The sequence below is a fragment of the Nyctibius grandis genome, chromosome 6 (genome assembly GCF_013368605.1).
Source record: "Nyctibius grandis isolate bNycGra1 chromosome 6, bNycGra1.pri, whole genome shotgun sequence".
In the NCBI taxonomy this organism is placed as follows: Eukaryota; Metazoa; Chordata; class Aves; order Nyctibiiformes; family Nyctibiidae; genus Nyctibius; species Nyctibius grandis.
This window is the reverse complement of record NC_090663.1, coordinates 38,429,129-38,447,556: the sequence shown is the minus strand read 5'-3', so window position 1 is coordinate 38,447,556 and position 18,428 is coordinate 38,429,129. Positions and strand designations below refer to the sequence as shown.

The following is an 18,428-nucleotide window of genomic DNA, read 5'->3' as shown; positions in this document are numbered from 1 at the left end:
ATAACCGCCATCTGAAGTAATTTGTGGGAATGGTTACCAAATGAGAGCCTGTCTTTCAGATTTCAGTGAGGTAGATGAGCGCAGATGTACCGGACTGTGTCAGAGGAAGACCTTCCACTTACGGTGAGGTTTATCTCCCACCACTGCATGATGAAAGCTTGGAAATCGTACAGCCGATCGACAGGTGTAGTCTGAATATACCTTCCTGCTGGCATCCCCGTGCCCTTCCACTTGGCCTTATACAACAGCTCTCTGAAGCTGAGGGCTAGCTTCAGCTTCCTCATCAACTTTCAGGTCGGTTAGTTTAATATTTGTACATTGACCTTCGGTAGCAGCAGTCAGAGTAAGTTTGACATTAGAAACTTAAGTTTTCCAGCTTCTCACAACAGGCACTAGCCTGTTTTTGAGTTCTTGTCACCAGGTCTAATAACCTTCATTTTGCACAAAATTCCTCAGATCTTAATTGTAGACACTACTTCTCCTAGTAGGAGCGTAAGATGAAAATTACATGCTCCTTGTTTTTGTTGAGGGAAGGTGAGTAGTGTTTGTCAGTATGCCACAGTCCAGCTCAACCATAAGGATAACTAAGCTAATTTTCACTAACGTTAAGAAATTTAGCACTAGGGAGAAAGTTGTGTAATAAGTTCTTCTAAGGCTGAATCAGTAGCTGGGAGAATGAATGCATGAATTCTGCTGTAGAGATATGTTGCATGATACACACCATCCAGGAAACCAGTGTAATCGCATTATTTTGAGCAGTGGTTGATTTGCATGTCTAAGCTTCATTTCTCAGCAGGTGTGGATAGTGTGTTTTGTCCATAATCATTACAGATTTTTGAATATCCTTTTTTTTTTTAAACAAAAATGTAGGGACACATATGATGAAATCATGCATTTGTGTTTGTCTTTCCCCTGTAGCACAAGGGAGAAAATTGCCATTTCAGAAATGGTGAGTCCGTTTGTTTAAAAAAAACTGACAACCATCTAAGTTATAAAAATACAATATGTCCACTGTCCTCATCACTAAAAATGAAATAGCCTTCCATCAAAGGGAGGCAATAAAATAGCAAGTTCTTTAAGTCATCTCCCAGGAGATACATTTTTCCCAGTGTCTTCTAGCAAGTAAAATAAAAATAATTACTCCCCTTACTTCTGGTGGGACAGAAGAGAGGACAATAAAGTGGGAATTTCCCAGTAAACTCGGAAGGCTAGTGTATAGTTATACCTTGTCTGTAGGTGTAAACTGTATGTGCTCTAAATAGGTGTGTTGTGTTAGGTATAGTTGATATAGGAACTGAAGTTACCCTGAGAAGACCCAACACATTGGGCTGCTGAGAATCCAGAGTGTTTGGACTGCAAGAACAGTGACAGATCTCAGTTTAAAGTAAGGGTCGTCATTCTTCTCCCAAGTTCAGATATCCTCCCAGCCGTGTTTCTGCAAAAATACGTCCTGATCTAGCTAGGAAGTTTAAAATGAGTAGAGAATTATGTGAATTGTCCTTCACTTCCCTTCTTTTTTTTAATGGCCGCGTTGTGGGAAAGTGCTGATGTAGGGAATGTCTTTTGCACGCAATTAATTTACAGCAGAACCAACTGCATCAAAATGAAATTGAGGGTTCTGCTAGCGCTTCTGAGAAACAGTGATTGCTGTCAATAATTTCATTTTTCATTCCCAAAGAAGAAACTAATTGCAAGAAAAGAAAGGGAGTGGAGAAAATTCACAGGTCAGGAGACTGACAAGGTCTGTAGAGATAATGTGTCTGACCCCCGTAAGAGAAAAACCATTCTCTTATTTATGCTTGACGTAGGCACTAAACTATCAAAACACAGGGAGGCTTAGATGTACCATGGGCAGAAATGTAGGAGTCCAGGAACCTTTACTGTGGAAAACTTGGAGGGCGATTCAGAGGATCTAAAATTTGGGCTTTGAGGCCCACAAGAATATTTAAATACTTAAACTCACCTTGTGGATCTAGATCGTTAAGATCGTTAAAGGTTTGCATACTTTTGAGTACAGTCAGTTTCATTTTTATCTTTCATCACAACCGGGAGGTTGAGAACCAAGGATTGGTAAGTGGTTATGCCGGGCAGAACAAAAAGTTGCACCTTCATCTTTTTTTACTTCTTGACCCTGTTTCTCTCTTTCAGTTTCTTAGTGATGCTCTTTACTGATTTGCAAGTGTTCAGAAGGGCAATGAATTTTTCCAGGAAAAAAGTTAATTAAACTTACAATAGTTATACGTATGTTAATGTGTGTTTATGCTTTACTACACTACTTTGTAGCATTTGGATTACTTTATGTGACTAGAAGTTTAAAGGTCGCAAGATAGCAAGCATTACTGTATCACGTGCTATTTCTTGAAAAGAGATAAGATTGCTATCATAAGTTTGCAAGAAAGGACATAAGATTTTAAAGCAGGCGAAAGTATTACTGATCAATAGCAAAGGTCGGCAGTGGAGAATGGAGCCCTTATTTTGGACTTCATTTCTTTTAGATACAGAGCTCAGAGCTAGAGTCACTGAAATCTTAATTTTTCTCAGGAACTCAAGTGCTGTACTACCCATACAAATTGATTATATCATTTGTCTCTCCAACCATAAAGCAGAAATAATAGTATTTTTTCACTCCTTACTAATGTTGTGTGGCTAATTAACACAGTCTGTATACTTTTTGAGGAGGAATGTAATACCATTCTGTAAACAAAAATGAAACTTCTTAGACCTTCTCTTACTGTGTCTATTCTGTTGTGTTTATCTTTGATAGTATTACTATGAAGATCTTTTTCTTCCAAATCTGTGTGGAAAGATGTTAAAATGAGTATCATAGCAAGGCTGGGTGTTGATTTGCAATATTGGCTACTCTCAGTTAGTAAATAAAGTACGCTCAATAAAACTGAAATCAAAAGCAGTGATGAGTACAAGATATATTAAAAGTGAGTCACAAACAGAAGCTGATACTGATTTGACTGTTTGTAATTGCTTTAGGACAAATGAAGAGAAAATGGGAAGAAAGACTGAAGGAAGTAGAAGAACTAGCATCTCACTATGAAAGAAACCCTCTTCCTCCAGTTTATAGACCAAGACTGTCCAAACCCTTTCTGCCATCCTCTGTTTGGAAAATATTTTGTCGTCAGGCTGAAGCTTTCAATTATGTAAAAACCTGCAAAGAGGTAAATTATGTTAGGTGAATGTCTCTACTCTTAACGTACTTTCAAGGTTGAACTTAACTTAAAAGCTTAGTTGACAGTAAAGTCTTTATCAGATTGCAAGATGGTTTTTTTTCTTTTTTTTTTTTTTTCCTTCTCCCCAATGCTGAAACAGCAAGTATTTTTTAATTTTTTTTTTTGTCTCCGTAGGAGATCATGCTACACTGGAGGTAGCTCTAAGAAGTACTAGTTCTAACATACAATTGCTATGTGGTATTAACCTCTAACAGTAAAAGTGCTTTTTGGTAACGTTGTAGTGATAGGTTTGTTCCTTCTGGAGATAAGGAAGCTGTCAAGGTTGGCAGGAGAATGGGAAGGTAGTGAGAGTTGAGTAGGAAGAAAGAGGAGGAAAAAACTGAGGAAGAAAAAGAGATAAAAAGGAGGCAGAGACAAAATAAAAACAATACAATTCTCCAATGGCATCAGAGTAGCAAGTTCAGATGATAAGTGATGAGCCAAATAAATGTTATGCAAAATGTATCCTCTGTTTTCAGTTCTCTGCATTTAATACTTTTCATATTGATTGCTGCTTTTAAATAAAGTGAGTTTCTTCCCACTGTTTTAGGTGTTTAAGTAATGCTAACAGTCTGTTTTCCAAAATGTGCTCTCACTGGCTCGGCAGTGGGTTTTTTGGTTTGTTTTCTTTTCAGATTTCCATTTTTGGATTTAAATAATGTAGAGTGTGAAGAATATTTGCTATAAAGCCATATGCTGCCATCATATCTATAAGACTGTTCCTTTCAGGAGATTGTTCCTCCTCCCATTAGATGCACTTGCCACTGATCGGGGAAAAAGATGACTTTACAGAGAAAACAGAGTTTACATTAATGCACAACAAAGAAAAGCTTCAAATTTTTACTCATGTGACTGAAATCAGAATGATGTTCTTAATTAAAAACAGGTGCTACTTGGGTTGAAAAAGGACAAGTGATCTACTTATAGTTTTGTAATATTTACTAACCTTTGACCACAGAAATTAATGTCGAATAGGAACTTCTGAAGACTTTAACTGGTTCTTTGAATAAAAAAAGTCAATGTTTTTATTTTAAAAGGATGTTCATGTATTTGCCTTGGAAAGGAACACACAAAGCGGACAGAGGTTTTACCTTGTGACAACGTATAAAGAGCTTTGGTTTTATTACACGTGAGTATTTGAAAAGGTATCCTGTACATTACTATAAGATAGTAGTATATTGGATGTACTTTACAAACTTAAATTCTAGGCCAGACAGGTATCTTTGTTGATATTTGATGATGAAGTTAGTTACAAATTTTTCAAAGCATTATAGGGCTGCTACTTTTTTTAATACGGGTAGTTGATTGAAAAAGAAAAGAATATTTAGGACTTGTGGGATCCGTGTTTGCAACTGATAAGTATGTATACTGTTTATTGTGAGAGGTTGTGATTTTGTGTGGTTTTGTTTTTCCTTAGCAAAGGTTATAAAACAAGTCTTATGCATTGCTATGAAGTAATTCCTGAAAAAGATGCTTGCAAACTTTATTTTGATTTGGAGTTCTACAAACCAGCAAATCCTGGTGCAGATGGCAAGAGTATGGTTGCAAAGTTAATTGAGGTAAACTGGAGCAAAGACGTGTTGTAGATTAATATCAATTTGTTGTTGATTTAATATGAAACCGAAGAATTTACCACTTTATCTTGATTATTCTGTAGTAAAATGAAAAAGAATTGCAGACCTAGTGGTGATTTTTAATGAAGTAAAAAGTACTCTCTTAATTAAAGCAGAGGTTCTCTCCTTTAAGTGAAAGGAAAAAATAGAGAACAGTGGTTGTTGGAATGCTTGTATTCACTGTAGGTTTACTGAGATGATGTTTGCTTTTGCAGATTGTTTTATGTGCTCTGCCACTTCGAAGCTGTAAAACTGAAGGAGTGTTTAGGTATTCTTCAGAGGAGCATCAATGAAAGTTCCATTCAGATATTCCTCAGTTCATTTCATTTGCCAGCTGGTGCAGTTATGTATCAAGGCTTAGATAAATCCCTCTTGATTTTAGGTGTCTTCAGATGGCAGTTCACTGTAGTTGAGTTAAATGATGATGTAGAGAACATCAGGTGACTGCACTTATCAATTTAGTACCTAAAGTTAAATATGTTTGCTAATTATCAATTTTATTAAATAGTGCAAATTTCCATTTTATTGCAAATTTTGTTGGAAAATGAGCTCCACTGCAAATTCAATATGACAGAGGTGGAAAATAAAGCAGGTTTTTAGAAGAATATCTTCTGTTCCAATAAAATCTCTTTGTAAGTGGCCATTTATTTGTTAGACTTCTGACACTGACATGCCCCTAGCTAGACAGGAAAGAAAGAAAAACTTGATTGAGGTTGTTACTTTGTAAGGAACCCTTCATTGATACAGAATCCGGAGGGGATTAATCCATTGCAGATCAATTCTGAAATTCCTCAGGTTAAGAAGAGAACTTTGGATTTGCTGGGTGGGGAATCTGAGATGCTAAAACCCTAAGTTCCCAGACCCTTAGGTTCTGAGTCCCAGTCCTAAAAATGAGTAATCACAAGCTTAGGTTATAGAGGGTTTTCAGAGCTATTTTAGAGCCAGACATCTTATGTTTTCTGCTTAGTTAGTGTTCATTGTGTCATACCAACGAATTAGCTAAATCATAACAATAAATTAACATACTAGCCCTTTAAGTCATCATAGCGTCTATCTTCCATTCTAGGTAAGCCTGCATTACAAACATTGTCACTCTGGGTGTGAACTGCTTTGTGGTGGGAAAAAAACAGAAGATAAAGCCACTAACTTAGACTTTGACCTGAAAAACTGAAAATCTGCTCAGCTTATCACTGTTAGTATATTCAGTGACTTGGTTGTTTCAGGAAATACAGTCTATGTCAAATATGGTTAAAATTTGCTATGTTATGAGTTAGTTTGAATTAAATTAATTGTATGCTCAAAATGAGGAAAAAAAACTTGAAAAAAAAGATGTAGGATCTGCTTTGTGTTAAGTTTTATAGATACCACTTTTAAAAATGCTGGAGAAAATAGCCTAATTAATGTTTGTAATTTCAGCTTGTTGGCCAAAAATTAAAAGAACTTTATGATGTAAATTGTTCAGCCAAAGATGTCTTGAATTTAGATTCCAGTACTGATGAAAAATTTAGTCGACACTTAATATTTCTACCCCAAAAGACTGTGTTTAAGGATAATAGTCATGTTGGTAAGTGTGTTCTTTTCTTTTACACCTAGAAATAAATGGTGAGGTTTTGACTTTGTACAGTGCCATCTCACATTGAATATTTATTTTAATGGAATTACATGTGGAAACAAATACGTATTCCCAGCAGAAATTACTAGCTATTTCTATTTCATTAAGCCTCATTATTTCTCAACTCATCTTCTACTTCCTTTTTCTATAATTAGCATTTGTGTTTGCAAAAATGTAACTTTTTTTGTGCCTGTATGTTTTATTTACGAAACTACTGGCAAGACTGGCTTTTGGCTTGAAAATTGTTTTACAGTATGACTATGACTCTTCAGTTTTCAGGTTAATGTCAGTCTTAACAACTGAAGCTAAGATTATCATCTCTAAATACAGTTAGTTTGTGCTCAGCACAGGGTCAGAAAGGCAGGACAAAGATGGTTTCAAGCCACCTGTGCATAAACATGATTAAGAGAAAGCTGAAAGCAATTTTAGTTGTTAATATAAGTTGAGATTTCATGGGATAGGGCAACTCCCAACACAAAGAATTGCCACTTCAGGGTTGTCTTGACTCCATTTTAAAAATAAGTAAAACAATACCTCCTCACTTCACAGAAGTATTTGAACATACTTTTAAAATAGTTTATGAAGCACTGAGGTGCTAGTGGTGAGCATTAAGAAAAGTTGATTTTGAAATTCATAATTTCTTCTTCTTCTTCTATATATATTCTGTATGGTGTGCAGTAAAGCAGGCTTGTAGGCATACATTGAACAATGAGGGCACCATAGAGTATCAGCTGAGTTTTGTCTGAGTGAAGCAGGAACTGATGGAAGACTGCTTGCCCAGTGGTGGAACTAAAATCTGTATCAGCCTACAAATGCAGAAGTTCGGGTTATTGAACATTGCACCTGCAGCCTTGGTTTTGTTGTTTCTGAATATTTGACTGTGTGATTTTATAACTTTTGTTCCTTATTGTGTTTGTTTCAAACAAACAAATAGGGTGAGGGAGAGGAAGCAGAGATGCTGTTAGAGAGTACCGTATTAATAGTCTCATGGGTTATTAGAAGGGATGAAATCTAGATTTTTGACATTTAGTTCTACTGTTTGTGTTCAGGAGGAACTGTGACATCAGTAGAATTACATGTATCAGAGAGAAGGAAATGATGTGCTTTGTTACTGGGTTTCCACTGGCAGTAGAAGAGGAAGAGTTGAGGATATTGGGTTCATAATTTTGGTCCCACTCAGTTTCCTGCTTTTATTCTGCTATCTGCTTGGTCACAATCTGTCTGACTGTCTTCACACCCAGTCTTCCTTTTCCTTTCTCACCATTACCTCTTTTTCTAGCTCTGCACCTTCCCTCATTCCAGTCTTGAGTAAAGCTTACACTGTATTTCTTCTTTTTTGATACCTCCTGTGTTTTTTAAGTAGCTTCTTACTGTGCGCTGTGTATGTCCTAGCAGGGGATTGTAGAGAGCACAGGGAAGATGGGCTCTTTGCTTTTAGTACGTAATGACAGCACGGTGATGCTGTCATTAATGACACAGTGCTGGGCTGCTTTCTAGCTCAGTACAGCACTAGAGAAAATCCTATTTTCCTTTTGAATTGTCGTTATTTCATGAGGAGAACACATGTACTGTTGGATCAAAGTTGTGTAGGGTTGACACATTTTGTGTTGCTCTCAGGAATCATCTATGAAAGGTGTTGTCAGCATGAACAGCTGGAGGAGTAGAGCAAACTGTAAGGAGAGGCTGGACCTTGTAGGCCTGTGTACATGTACAAAATTCTTTTTCCCCAAATATTTTTAATATATGCACGTGGTCCATGGTCTAAGCATCACTTCAGGCCAAAATTCAGATCCTTACTCCAACACAGAGAGGCCATAGGACTTCTCAGAACCACTTTTTTCAGCTTTTTTTAACATTAAAAAACCTATTTCTCATTCTGAGGAGCAGTGGAATCTGTGTCCCTAAACCTTTTGAGGAGTAGCTGACATGGCAAGCTAAGCAGCTTGTCAAAACCATAAGCAAATGCTTATAATATTGGCTGCTAGCCCCAAGCATGACACAGCAGTTATTTCTTACGTGACATGGTGGTAACAGCTACAAACCCCAAAGACTTAAATGGGATTGCTGCAATTTTTAGTTCAAAAGTATGGTCTTTAACTCCTGTGCCACTATAAAACTCTTAAGTAATACATGGATGGTAAATAATTTGGTATGACAGCAATTTTAGCCTGTGATCTTGATAACTAAATTACATTAGTCAGTTCTTCCAGTAGAAGCTTGAACTGTTTATTCTAGTCCATTAGTAAGCATTCTGCGTCTCCACTGTGACATGAATTTGACATGTTTACTGTCAGACTTAATATTTTGAGATTGTGTATTCATGTTCTGCCTTTGCCTTTTCAACAAGATGTTGAAGTCGCAGTAAAAATAGATTTTTTTTTTTTAATAATTGAGATATGTAAATATCAGTGTTAAATTAATGCATGTTACCAATAATGTTACACTCTAGACTTTTGATTAATGCATTTTAGTAACCTGCTTGACAAACCTGGCTTAAAGCGTATTAGCTTTGTACTTTGTGCAAAATACTCTGCTGTAGTAAATAACTAAAAATGCAGACAATTTCATCAAGTAATTTAATAGAATCTGTATGAAAATATATATATTCTTTGAGATGATGGAAAGATTTTATCTAATATTGAACTTAAAAGGTTTAATATATTTTTCAGACACATTCAAGTGTTGCATTTTTTTTAAATTCATCATTGTCGTGTTCTGTCTAATAAAAATTACTTTAAGATGAGTTAGTGGCATTTATGTGGGATAAACTAGAATATGAACTATCACATCTTGGATGATATTGTTTCATAAGCATTTTATGTCAGGAGTCATGCACAAAGTGCATGGGCTTTAAATATGATAAAAAAACATTTAGTTTATAATATTTGGAATTAGTTACGAGTTAGAATTAAATACAGGGACTGAGTTCATAGCTCATGTAAGAAAGCACGAGGTCATGTAAATCCCCAGGAAAGCTGTGGAGATCAATGAATTTACGTTGATCTACACAGTTGACCAATCCCAAATATATAAATACAAAATACAGTCAAGGCTCAAAAGTGTGAAACACAGAGTTCGGTTCCCACATCTGACTAGTTACAAGAAGAAAGAAAACAAAGGTCTGTGTGAATGATAAAGAACTAACTCCCAAAATAATCTTTCACTTACAAAAGCCTTGCTGTTGTGACACCAGAGTGATTGTTCCTTAATTACACAAACAAAAAAAGGAAGTGGTCAACCAGGACTTTTTTTAAAGATACTTTAAATTTTATGGTAATGGAAATAAACTTCAGTTCTGAAATAGGTACATTTTCTCCCTGAACTGAAGATCTGAGTAACTATTGTTATAAACCTAAGAAATTCTGTGTGGTTATTTGAACACACAGGGTTAAAACGCTGTCTAAGACTATGACTCATTTGTGTGCCTCAGTAGTCCTGTACTGAATTATGAGGATGGTGATACTAATGCTTGACACACTGAGTCATTCTGCTGATGTGTGGCATAGGAGGACTGACATTTCACATTCTTCCAGGTTCCCCATTGTACTTCATCCAACAACTGCAGAATCCTCCTTGCCAGTACTCCTTCCACTTCATAGTTTTTCTTCCACATCTGTATTTATTCTCTTCTTTCTCCCTGCAAGTAATTTGGACATGGTTTTCATTTGTTTGTCTGTCTTTGGTTACCATCTAGCAGAGCCTGGAGTACAGTGGGAGTTGGATTACAATACTGGGAGTTTGAAAAGTCATTAGAAAATACTTTCATAAAGTAATTTGTTGTTTGAGTAGGCACTGGTCAAACTCTTCCATCACTTAATGTACCGTGAGGCTGCAAGTAAACCTTCTTAATCATTCGGAAAGTAAAATTAGGGGAAGCAGTAGTGAGAGGGACAATCAGAAGCTCTTCAGAATCTTAAATCTGAGCTTGTTAATGTCATCGCATGCTGTTATTAAGTACTACAAAAATATTCAGCTAAACGATTAAAAACTACCTGTGATTGGATTAAAAAAATAAGTTGTGTAATAGAAAAGCTATATGAATGCTTTATTCATGTATTGAAGAGTTTCACTAGTGGTACTTGAAATATTAAATCAAAACTACATTTTATAAAGGATATTGACTACTTATTTTTTCATATCACTGTCATTAGCTAAGTGATCCTACATTAAACATTTTAGTAAGTTTTCCCATTAACAGCCTAGTTCATATGCAGAAATGTTTGGGCTAAGCTGGCATGAAGACCCAAACTGAACTTGTTCAGTAAGTTTCTGACATTGTAGTGGAAAATTCAGGTTCACAGAAATTTCAGTGCAAAAGTCTTCCTCCTGTTAATCATTCAGTCAAGATCATTTGTGCTCCAAGCTTGGGAGCAGCTGGAGACCTTGTCTGTCAGAGGCGTCAATAACTGCAATGGTACAGGTGTGATGGGTAGATGAAATTCTTTTGAAAGATAAAAAAGACATTTGTTTCATTTTTGCACTTTTATCCAGGACTTTGAATTTAGTTTGGGAATTTGTAGTAGCAGCCTATGCGATTCTGTTATGTTGTCTTTGTTTCTAATGAGGTGATTGCCCAGCCAACTCGCTTCTCAGTTCTCTCTGTTCTCAGCAGTAAAATTGCAAAGGGGAAGACTGTGGTATGATACAATTAATATACGCACAGTTGAATTGTTTATTTTATTGTGTTTAAAAAAAAAATTCATAAAAATTCTTGCCAAGCATGGGTTTCTTATTTACTAGCCAGAATCATTTTGTGCACTAGGCTGGTGCAAAAGATTTTTTTAAAAAAAATCAGGAGGGGAACACCCCCCTCGCCCCCAAACTCCCACCACTTCCATCTTGGCTGTTTTGAAAAATGTTTGCACGGGAACTGTTAAGTTCTTTCTTGACTCATAAATGATGTTATCTGCTTTTGGGGTTTGGTTTGTTTGTTTGTTTGTTTCTTAAGGTAATTTTGTGAGAACCATTTTGCAGCCTGCCATAAGGTTAATGGAGAGTAAAGCTGCTGTTGTGATTCCAGAAGAAGGAGCAGGACATGCTTTCCAGTGTGCTGCAGAAGCAGTTGGATTAGATGGTTCTCTTAGAAACCTCACAGACGTCAAAGATGCTTCCAAAGGCTGGCCAGCCATTGCTCACAAAACAAAGGATATGAAAACATCACACCATGGAGAAAATTTGGAATTTTCCTTTCTAATAGTAAATAATAAAGAAGGAGACAAGCAACTTTTTGTAGATCTAGGTAAATATAAGAAGTGCTTTTAAACCTCTTTGGGACGCAACAAAGGTTAAGAAATGAGATGTTCCTTAATCTTTGATTACAGACAATAACAACAGTGTTCTTATTGTTGTCCCTACGGTCAGAATTTAAACCAAATATAATACGTGCTGAAACTGTCATCATAAATGCTGTACCTTAAAGGAGCCTTAGATGCTTGGTCCATGGAACTTCGTATATTGCTACATTTAATTATTTTGTTCTGAAGTTTGAAGAAACTCTTGCCACACAAGGATCTCTAATTTTGTTCCTAAGGACTTAGTGCTCCTATTTGGATTAAAAGAGGATAGTATATATTGCATTTGTGTCATTTCAGTTGAATTCGAAGTTGCTTAATTATGGACCAAGTCTTACAGGTGTGGCCTTCTGTATTATTCTACACGTATGAATTGAGCCTTCTTCCCCCATTTGGAATGGCAGTTGTTAAGTTTTAATGACAGGATAATAGAAATCTTGGGTTGGGCACTTCATGCCCTAGTTGTTCTCAGCCTGTTCATGGTATTAAAATGTTTAAAATCTTCAGGAGCACAATGCCCATAGTCAGAGTAAATTTGGAAGTTCCGCCTTTCTCCACCCCCATATCTGGTTTCTCTGCTTTTTTTGCCCTGTCTCTGTGAAATTAAAATAAATAGCTTAGCATGCTTTTGTACAGCAGTGGTTTATGTACTTGAGGACTGTTTATCATGGTTTTTTTCTCAGACTTCTCTGAAGAACCCCCATTCCTTCAAATTCTTCTCATGGAATTCAGGATCACTTTTACTGCTGGCCTCTTCAGTATGTCAGATTTGTTGAAATAGAGTCCCAAAGTTGGCCCTCTATTAGGCTTCTCCATTACTGATTCAGAAGGATTACTTTGCACCTACTGCTCAAAATTCCTTCAAGCATATTCGTGAATGGAAATTAAAGAAAAATAAATTGTTTACCTTTTAAGAATTTGATGTTAGTCTTCAAAAATTAACCATACTCCATCTTTTAATTCCTTTATCTTCGTGAAACCCACAAATGATGCACCCACCTCCTCAATAATTCTTAGACAGATTAGGCAATGTTTATGGTACCTGTTCCGTTTTTTGGTTTTTTTTAGTTTTTGAGGTTGTAATTAAATTTTCCTGATACATACTTCACAGTGTACTACACACAAGTACACTGGTACGCAAAACCCAGGTACGCAAAACCCAGGAAGTTTGCTGAATATGAAGTACTTGCTGGTTAAAATAATTGTGTAGCTTTTTATGCTCAGCTGTATTTCACAAAGTTAATGTGAAAGCACCATTTTTTTATACTGAAAGAAACTTTTAGCAGTGATAATGTCAAAAGGATTAAAATGCCTGTGTAGAGGTGTTGAGTGTTTGTCTTAATTCTTTGATAACATAAAAATGTACATGTGTGCATGATCTTGCTTTGTTGCATTTCTTCTATGGGAGGTGAGCTGAAGTCAGTAAGAGTTCTTGTCCATTCTTTAGACCCTTAGCTGGGTCTAAGGAAAACTGTTTAATTTACAAGTACTAAGTATCTTAAATCCTAGCCAGCATTGCTATATTAAGAAATATTTGTTTTCCTGTAGGAGTTTATACAAGGAATAGAAATTTCCGGATGTATAAATCATCAAAAGCAGGAAAAAATGTGATTCTAAAGATAGCAGAGGATAATAAGTTTGTCCCTAACTGTGAAGAGAATGTTTCCTTGGAAGAAGGATATTTTCTTTCCTCTTTGATCTGCAACACTAGGTAATTGTTTGATGCCAGTGGAATTGAAAATATTTTTCAATACCTACTTTAGTGATTTTTGTCCTGCAGTTACAAATAACTACTATCAATGAGCAGTTCTTTCATGAACATTGTTATAGTGTCATTTAGGAGTTTCCAGTAGAATTCCTTGTTTTTGAAGAAAAAAATTCTTGGGACTCTTTTTTGGTTTTTTTTTAACCTACTTTCAAATGTTTAAAGAACATGGAACATGTGGTACGGCTTCTGAGTTGTGCCTCATTTCTCTATATGCACTCGAAATGCTGAAATGTAACCATTAACAAATGGGGTTTGATTCTGTATCGTTCTGAAAGGAAAAATTAGTCAGTTAAATTTAGTTTCCAGTCAATTAAATATGAAGAGTCTAAATATTTTCCAAAGTATGATAAAAAAATAAAAAGGATTTTTGTACATGTTTACTTGCATACCAGATTTCCCATTTGGTACAGAAACCTCCTTAGGCTGGATACTGGTACATATAATAATCCAATTTTCTGTATCTAATCTAAACCTCTGATCTATCTTGCCCTGCACTGAGTGTATCTTAAGATGATCCTAATCATTACTGCAGCAGAAAGGATGTTAAAATGGTAGATCTAGCTGTATGATATTATGTATAATATTTTTATTGAAAACATGTATTTGTTGTGACTTCAGTTTTTATATCCTGAAATGTTTATTGTCTTGAACTGATGCCAGTAGCCCTGTGGCAGACACTGTGTAGTGTATTCAAATCATAGGTATTGGCCGAGTCTGTCACAAATATGGATGAGAAATTCTGATGCGTTGAATTTAGTCTTCTGTGATCGTTGGGCTTCCAGCTAGTAATACGGCAACGAAAAGCAGTTCATTGCAGAAAGCAAAACAAAAAAAGTTGAAACCGTTCAAAGGGTATAGATGCATAAATACTACATCTAGAGCAAATACTGCAACGGACCAGACCTGAGTGTGGACCAGCAGTCTTCAAAGGGCTGCGTCCCGGGATTTTTGCCAGGAGCCGAGTGTTGCTGTTGTGAAGGAGGAAGCTCTGCCCTCTGCCGGTGTGCGTCAGGGGAAACTATCCGAGTGAGACCAAAAAGTGCTACAGGGGTAGTGTGGGGTAGCACACAGAATCGCAGGGTGGCGGAGGTTGGCAGGGACCTCGGGAAGTCACCTGGTCCAACCCCCTCCTGCTCAAGCAGGGCCACCCTGAGCCAGTTTGCCCACGAGCATGTTATGCCATACTTACATGCTTTGCTGTTAAGACTCACACATTTTCCTTTGTATTCTTTTCTTCAGAGCGAAGGATGACACACAAGTTCTGTCATCTGGCTTTTCAGAGCAGGAGAGAAAAATGTCTGCTTTTTTAAACAGTAAAACTACCAGAAGCAGTAGAGGTATCTCAATCTTTTTCTACTTATAGAAAAAAAGTACTCTTAAATTTGATGTCCTGTGACTTACACACCCGATAATATCTATGAGGGCTTTTCTTCAGCTAGCTTTCTGCAGGAAGCAGAGTACAGCTATATTGAAGGATGCTCTGCAGCACTGTAATGCCCTCCTCTCCTACTCCTATAGCTGCCATGCTTTGTCCCAGTTCCCTCTGTACCTTGGGGTGGGGGGGGCAGTTTAAAGATCTACAGGAAGTTAACACTGGATTTATCCCTGGGTTTATTTAAGGATTTGGTGTGATTCACGTACATTTTCTGTCTGTGGTCTATATAACGTGTAACAATTACATATTACAACTACAAAACCAGTAACGGTATGTATCTGTGGTCTTTGTTTTAACAGATTCCATGGAAGGTTATCAGGATTCACCATACCCAGAAATTGATCATTTTGTTCATTCTTTGGTTAATAAAGATGGGGTGCAAGGAGGTAAAGACCACTTTAGTATTTACAAATGAGTATTCCACAGCAATATTTTTAAAGAATTTATTTATTTATTTTTTCTCCCCAGGGATACGACGATGGAATTATTTCTCTCTGGAAGAAATACTTGTATATGATATTTCTGATTACCGTTGGTGTGAAAATATTGGAAGAGCTCACAAAAGTAACAACATAATGTATGTATGTTCTTTAACTATTCACTAGTGACTTTAAAACAGCTTGCTTTGTTTTCCTGTTCAGCTGTTAATCTATAAAAGGGCTGAAAACCTCTTACGGATAGAATCAGGACTTGTTATAATTGCTGCTCTCTTGCTCTGTGGGGATACAATGCCTTTTTTTTTAAAAAAAAAAAAAACAAAACCCTCCTTCCACAATTTACTTTGTGATGACTGAACTTGTATGTCTAATCTCTCTGTGAAGTAATCTTCATGCTATTATGTGCCTAAAGATGCTAACATACAGATCAGAGTATGTTAAAGATATTAAGCGGTACTATGCTTTGATGCTTCTTAGCTAGGAAGCTGAACAATCAGAAATAAGATAAAGAAAACACCACTTTTAAATTCATTTACTGTGCATCTTAAATTATACTCTTTATGTTATTAAAATGACGAAGGTAATTCCTGCCACCACTTCAGTCAAGATGAATTTTGCCAGTGACTCTACAATGACTCAGACTTCTCCTAGTTTTAGCAAAGCAGGTGTTGAAAAATCAGGTTTTTTAGATGACAGTAGAATTGCAGTATATCATTAGTAGAAATATTTTAACTTAAAATAATTCTACGTAACATTTAAAATAACTGAAAGATAAGGAATGTGTTTTTGAGAAATACAGGTATTAAAAAAAATAACCCCACAGCCACTAGGCTAGATGAAGTTGGTGTTTCTCAAGCAAGTTGCTTGAAGCGTGGTGTTTCTAAAGCACAGCTGAAAAAGCTGGGTTAACAGGAAATAGTGATTTTATCTGGCTTTTATGCTTTTATAATGAAATTATCTGTAACAGCAGCAGCAGCAAAATCTTATCTTACAGTTAGGTCCCATATACTAATCTTACTTTAATGACTTTTTCTTCCAAGCTTAATGTAATTTCACTTTTGAATGTTAGTCTTAAAAGAAATATATTTTTAACTTAAGAAGCCTGAAGTTTATTGAAAAAAATAACAGACTGCACAAAACAAGTATGCAGTAAGTATGTCAGAGTATGAAAGCAATATCCATAGATGGGGACAAACAAAACCTGTTCATTTAGTGTCAGTTTCCTAGTGTATGCATTCACTTCATTTATGTACTGTTACTAAAAAACAAAATTATTTAATTCTTAGGATTCTGGTAGATCTAAAGAAGGAAGTCTGGTATCAAAAGTGTCATGATCCAGTCTGCAGAGAAAAAAACTTCAAATCACGAAGTATGTATTCTGTGATTTCAAAGCAATTAATACTTTTTAGAATGTTAACTTTAATTAATGCCATATATTTGATTTAGGTTTTCCATTACCACCTCGGATATGTCTCCCGTTTCTTTTCAAAGAGGTATGTTTTTGTCCTCTCGATATGCTGAAGTTCTTGTGAGTAAAGCTGTCCCTGGAAGTCATTGAAAATCCCCACTAACGCAGTCTGTTGAGCTCCATAGAGTAGTTACACTGGTATAGAATAGCTCCCCAGAGCAGTTGTGCTGGTGCAGTAGCTCCCTATATTAATTTTTAAGTTCTCCAGCAGCAGATCTAGCACAAAAACTGTCAGCACAGCTAAAGCTAAGTTACTGGAAGAGCCTAACTTCACCTGGGACTAAAGATTTTCTTCTGTTTTGGTCTGAACAGCAGTTCCCAGAGCATAAACCACAAGACCGCTGCAGGTGCAGAATGGAAAAACTGCCCCAAGTTAAGCTCTGCTGTGCATGTTTGACTTCATGCTGGGCCAGCTAGAATAGAAGTGCTCCTGGAACACTTCAGTCAGTCAGAGTCAAATTTAAGTCAATGACCCTCAGATTTGAAGTTCACTTAACTCCATTTTAGTGTATTAAAGCAGTTATGTTTACGCACAGGGGTAGAATATTTAAACCTACCTGATACTGCACCTAGATTCTCAGCCCTGAACATAGTAGTTTTTCCACTGAGTAGGCAATAAGAGTTGGCCTCTTTGCAACTTTCAAATTTACACTTTTAGATTTCATACTGTGGAATGGGACATTAAGCTCTACTTGAGCAGATCATCAATAGCTATTAGTGTTATTTCATAGAAAGCATAACTGAAATGCATTTTCAGATCCTGACAGTATCTTTAAACAGATGCTAAAATTAGTTTTGACCTTCTATTACTTTAAGAAGCTTTATACAACAGCCTACTTGTTGTTTGCTAGAAAAACAGCAAATTTCTCTTCCTATTAAAATAGGCTTTCACAGGTTAACGTGGCTATAAATTACCTGGTGGAAAATCTGTCTTGCTGGCCAGCTTTCTATAGTACCCATTATACGTGACAGTATGAGTTTCAAACTTTCGGAGCAGTTACAGATATGAAGGCCATTTTCATATGGCATAAATAGTATTCTTGCTTCTAAAAGGAAGAAGAGAATACACTAATGGATGAAAGGGGGAACACAGAAGAACAAGTAAAACCACATTCTAATGCGGCAGACTTGTCAGAAAGTTCAGTATCTCTAGAAAAAAGCTTGTCTCAAGATTTCCTGTTGTCAGACAAAGAGTGGGACAATGCAAGCAATGATGCCTGTTTCCTAGAAGCTACTGAAGATGTGGAACTAGCTGCAGCTGCAAATGATAGTCTGAATTATGCCATGGAAGAAATTCCTGATGAAGTTCTTCTGGAAGCTTTAAGGAAACAGGACACTTGTAATAAAGAAGGCAGGTAAGCATAGACTTGGCTAGCAAACAGACTGCTAGCAATAAAACCTGCTTTGACACAATGTGTGTATCGCGTGCCTTCTGTGAAAGATACTTCAAAGAGTAGTTCAAAAATGCTCTTCTGGAGCTGTAAGACAAAGAACTGACTAACAAACAAGTATCCTCACAACTGGATGATCTTCAATAAGCATGAGGAGATCGTGGAAGATTAACACGGAGGCTGAAGAGTACC

General features: G+C 36.4%; 1 protein-coding gene across 1 annotated transcript; it reads left to right on the top strand.

Moving 5' to 3' along the window:
* The first annotated feature begins 40 nt into the window (after window positions 1-40).
* PRIMPOL (primase and DNA directed polymerase) lies at window positions 41-18,219 on the top strand. Its single transcript, XM_068403288.1, has 13 exons — window positions 41-123; window positions 2,986-3,170; window positions 4,259-4,350; window positions 4,639-4,780; window positions 6,251-6,398; window positions 11,395-11,685; window positions 13,286-13,448; window positions 14,745-14,842; window positions 15,240-15,326; window positions 15,409-15,517; window positions 16,664-16,746; window positions 16,824-16,870; window positions 17,899-18,219. Exons 1-13 carry the CDS (start codon window positions 75-77, stop codon window positions 18,202-18,204), a joined length of 1,800 nt encoding a protein of 599 aa, XP_068259389.1. The 5' UTR covers window positions 41-74; the 3' UTR covers window positions 18,205-18,219.
* The last annotated feature ends 209 nt before the right edge of the window (window positions 18,220-18,428 follow it).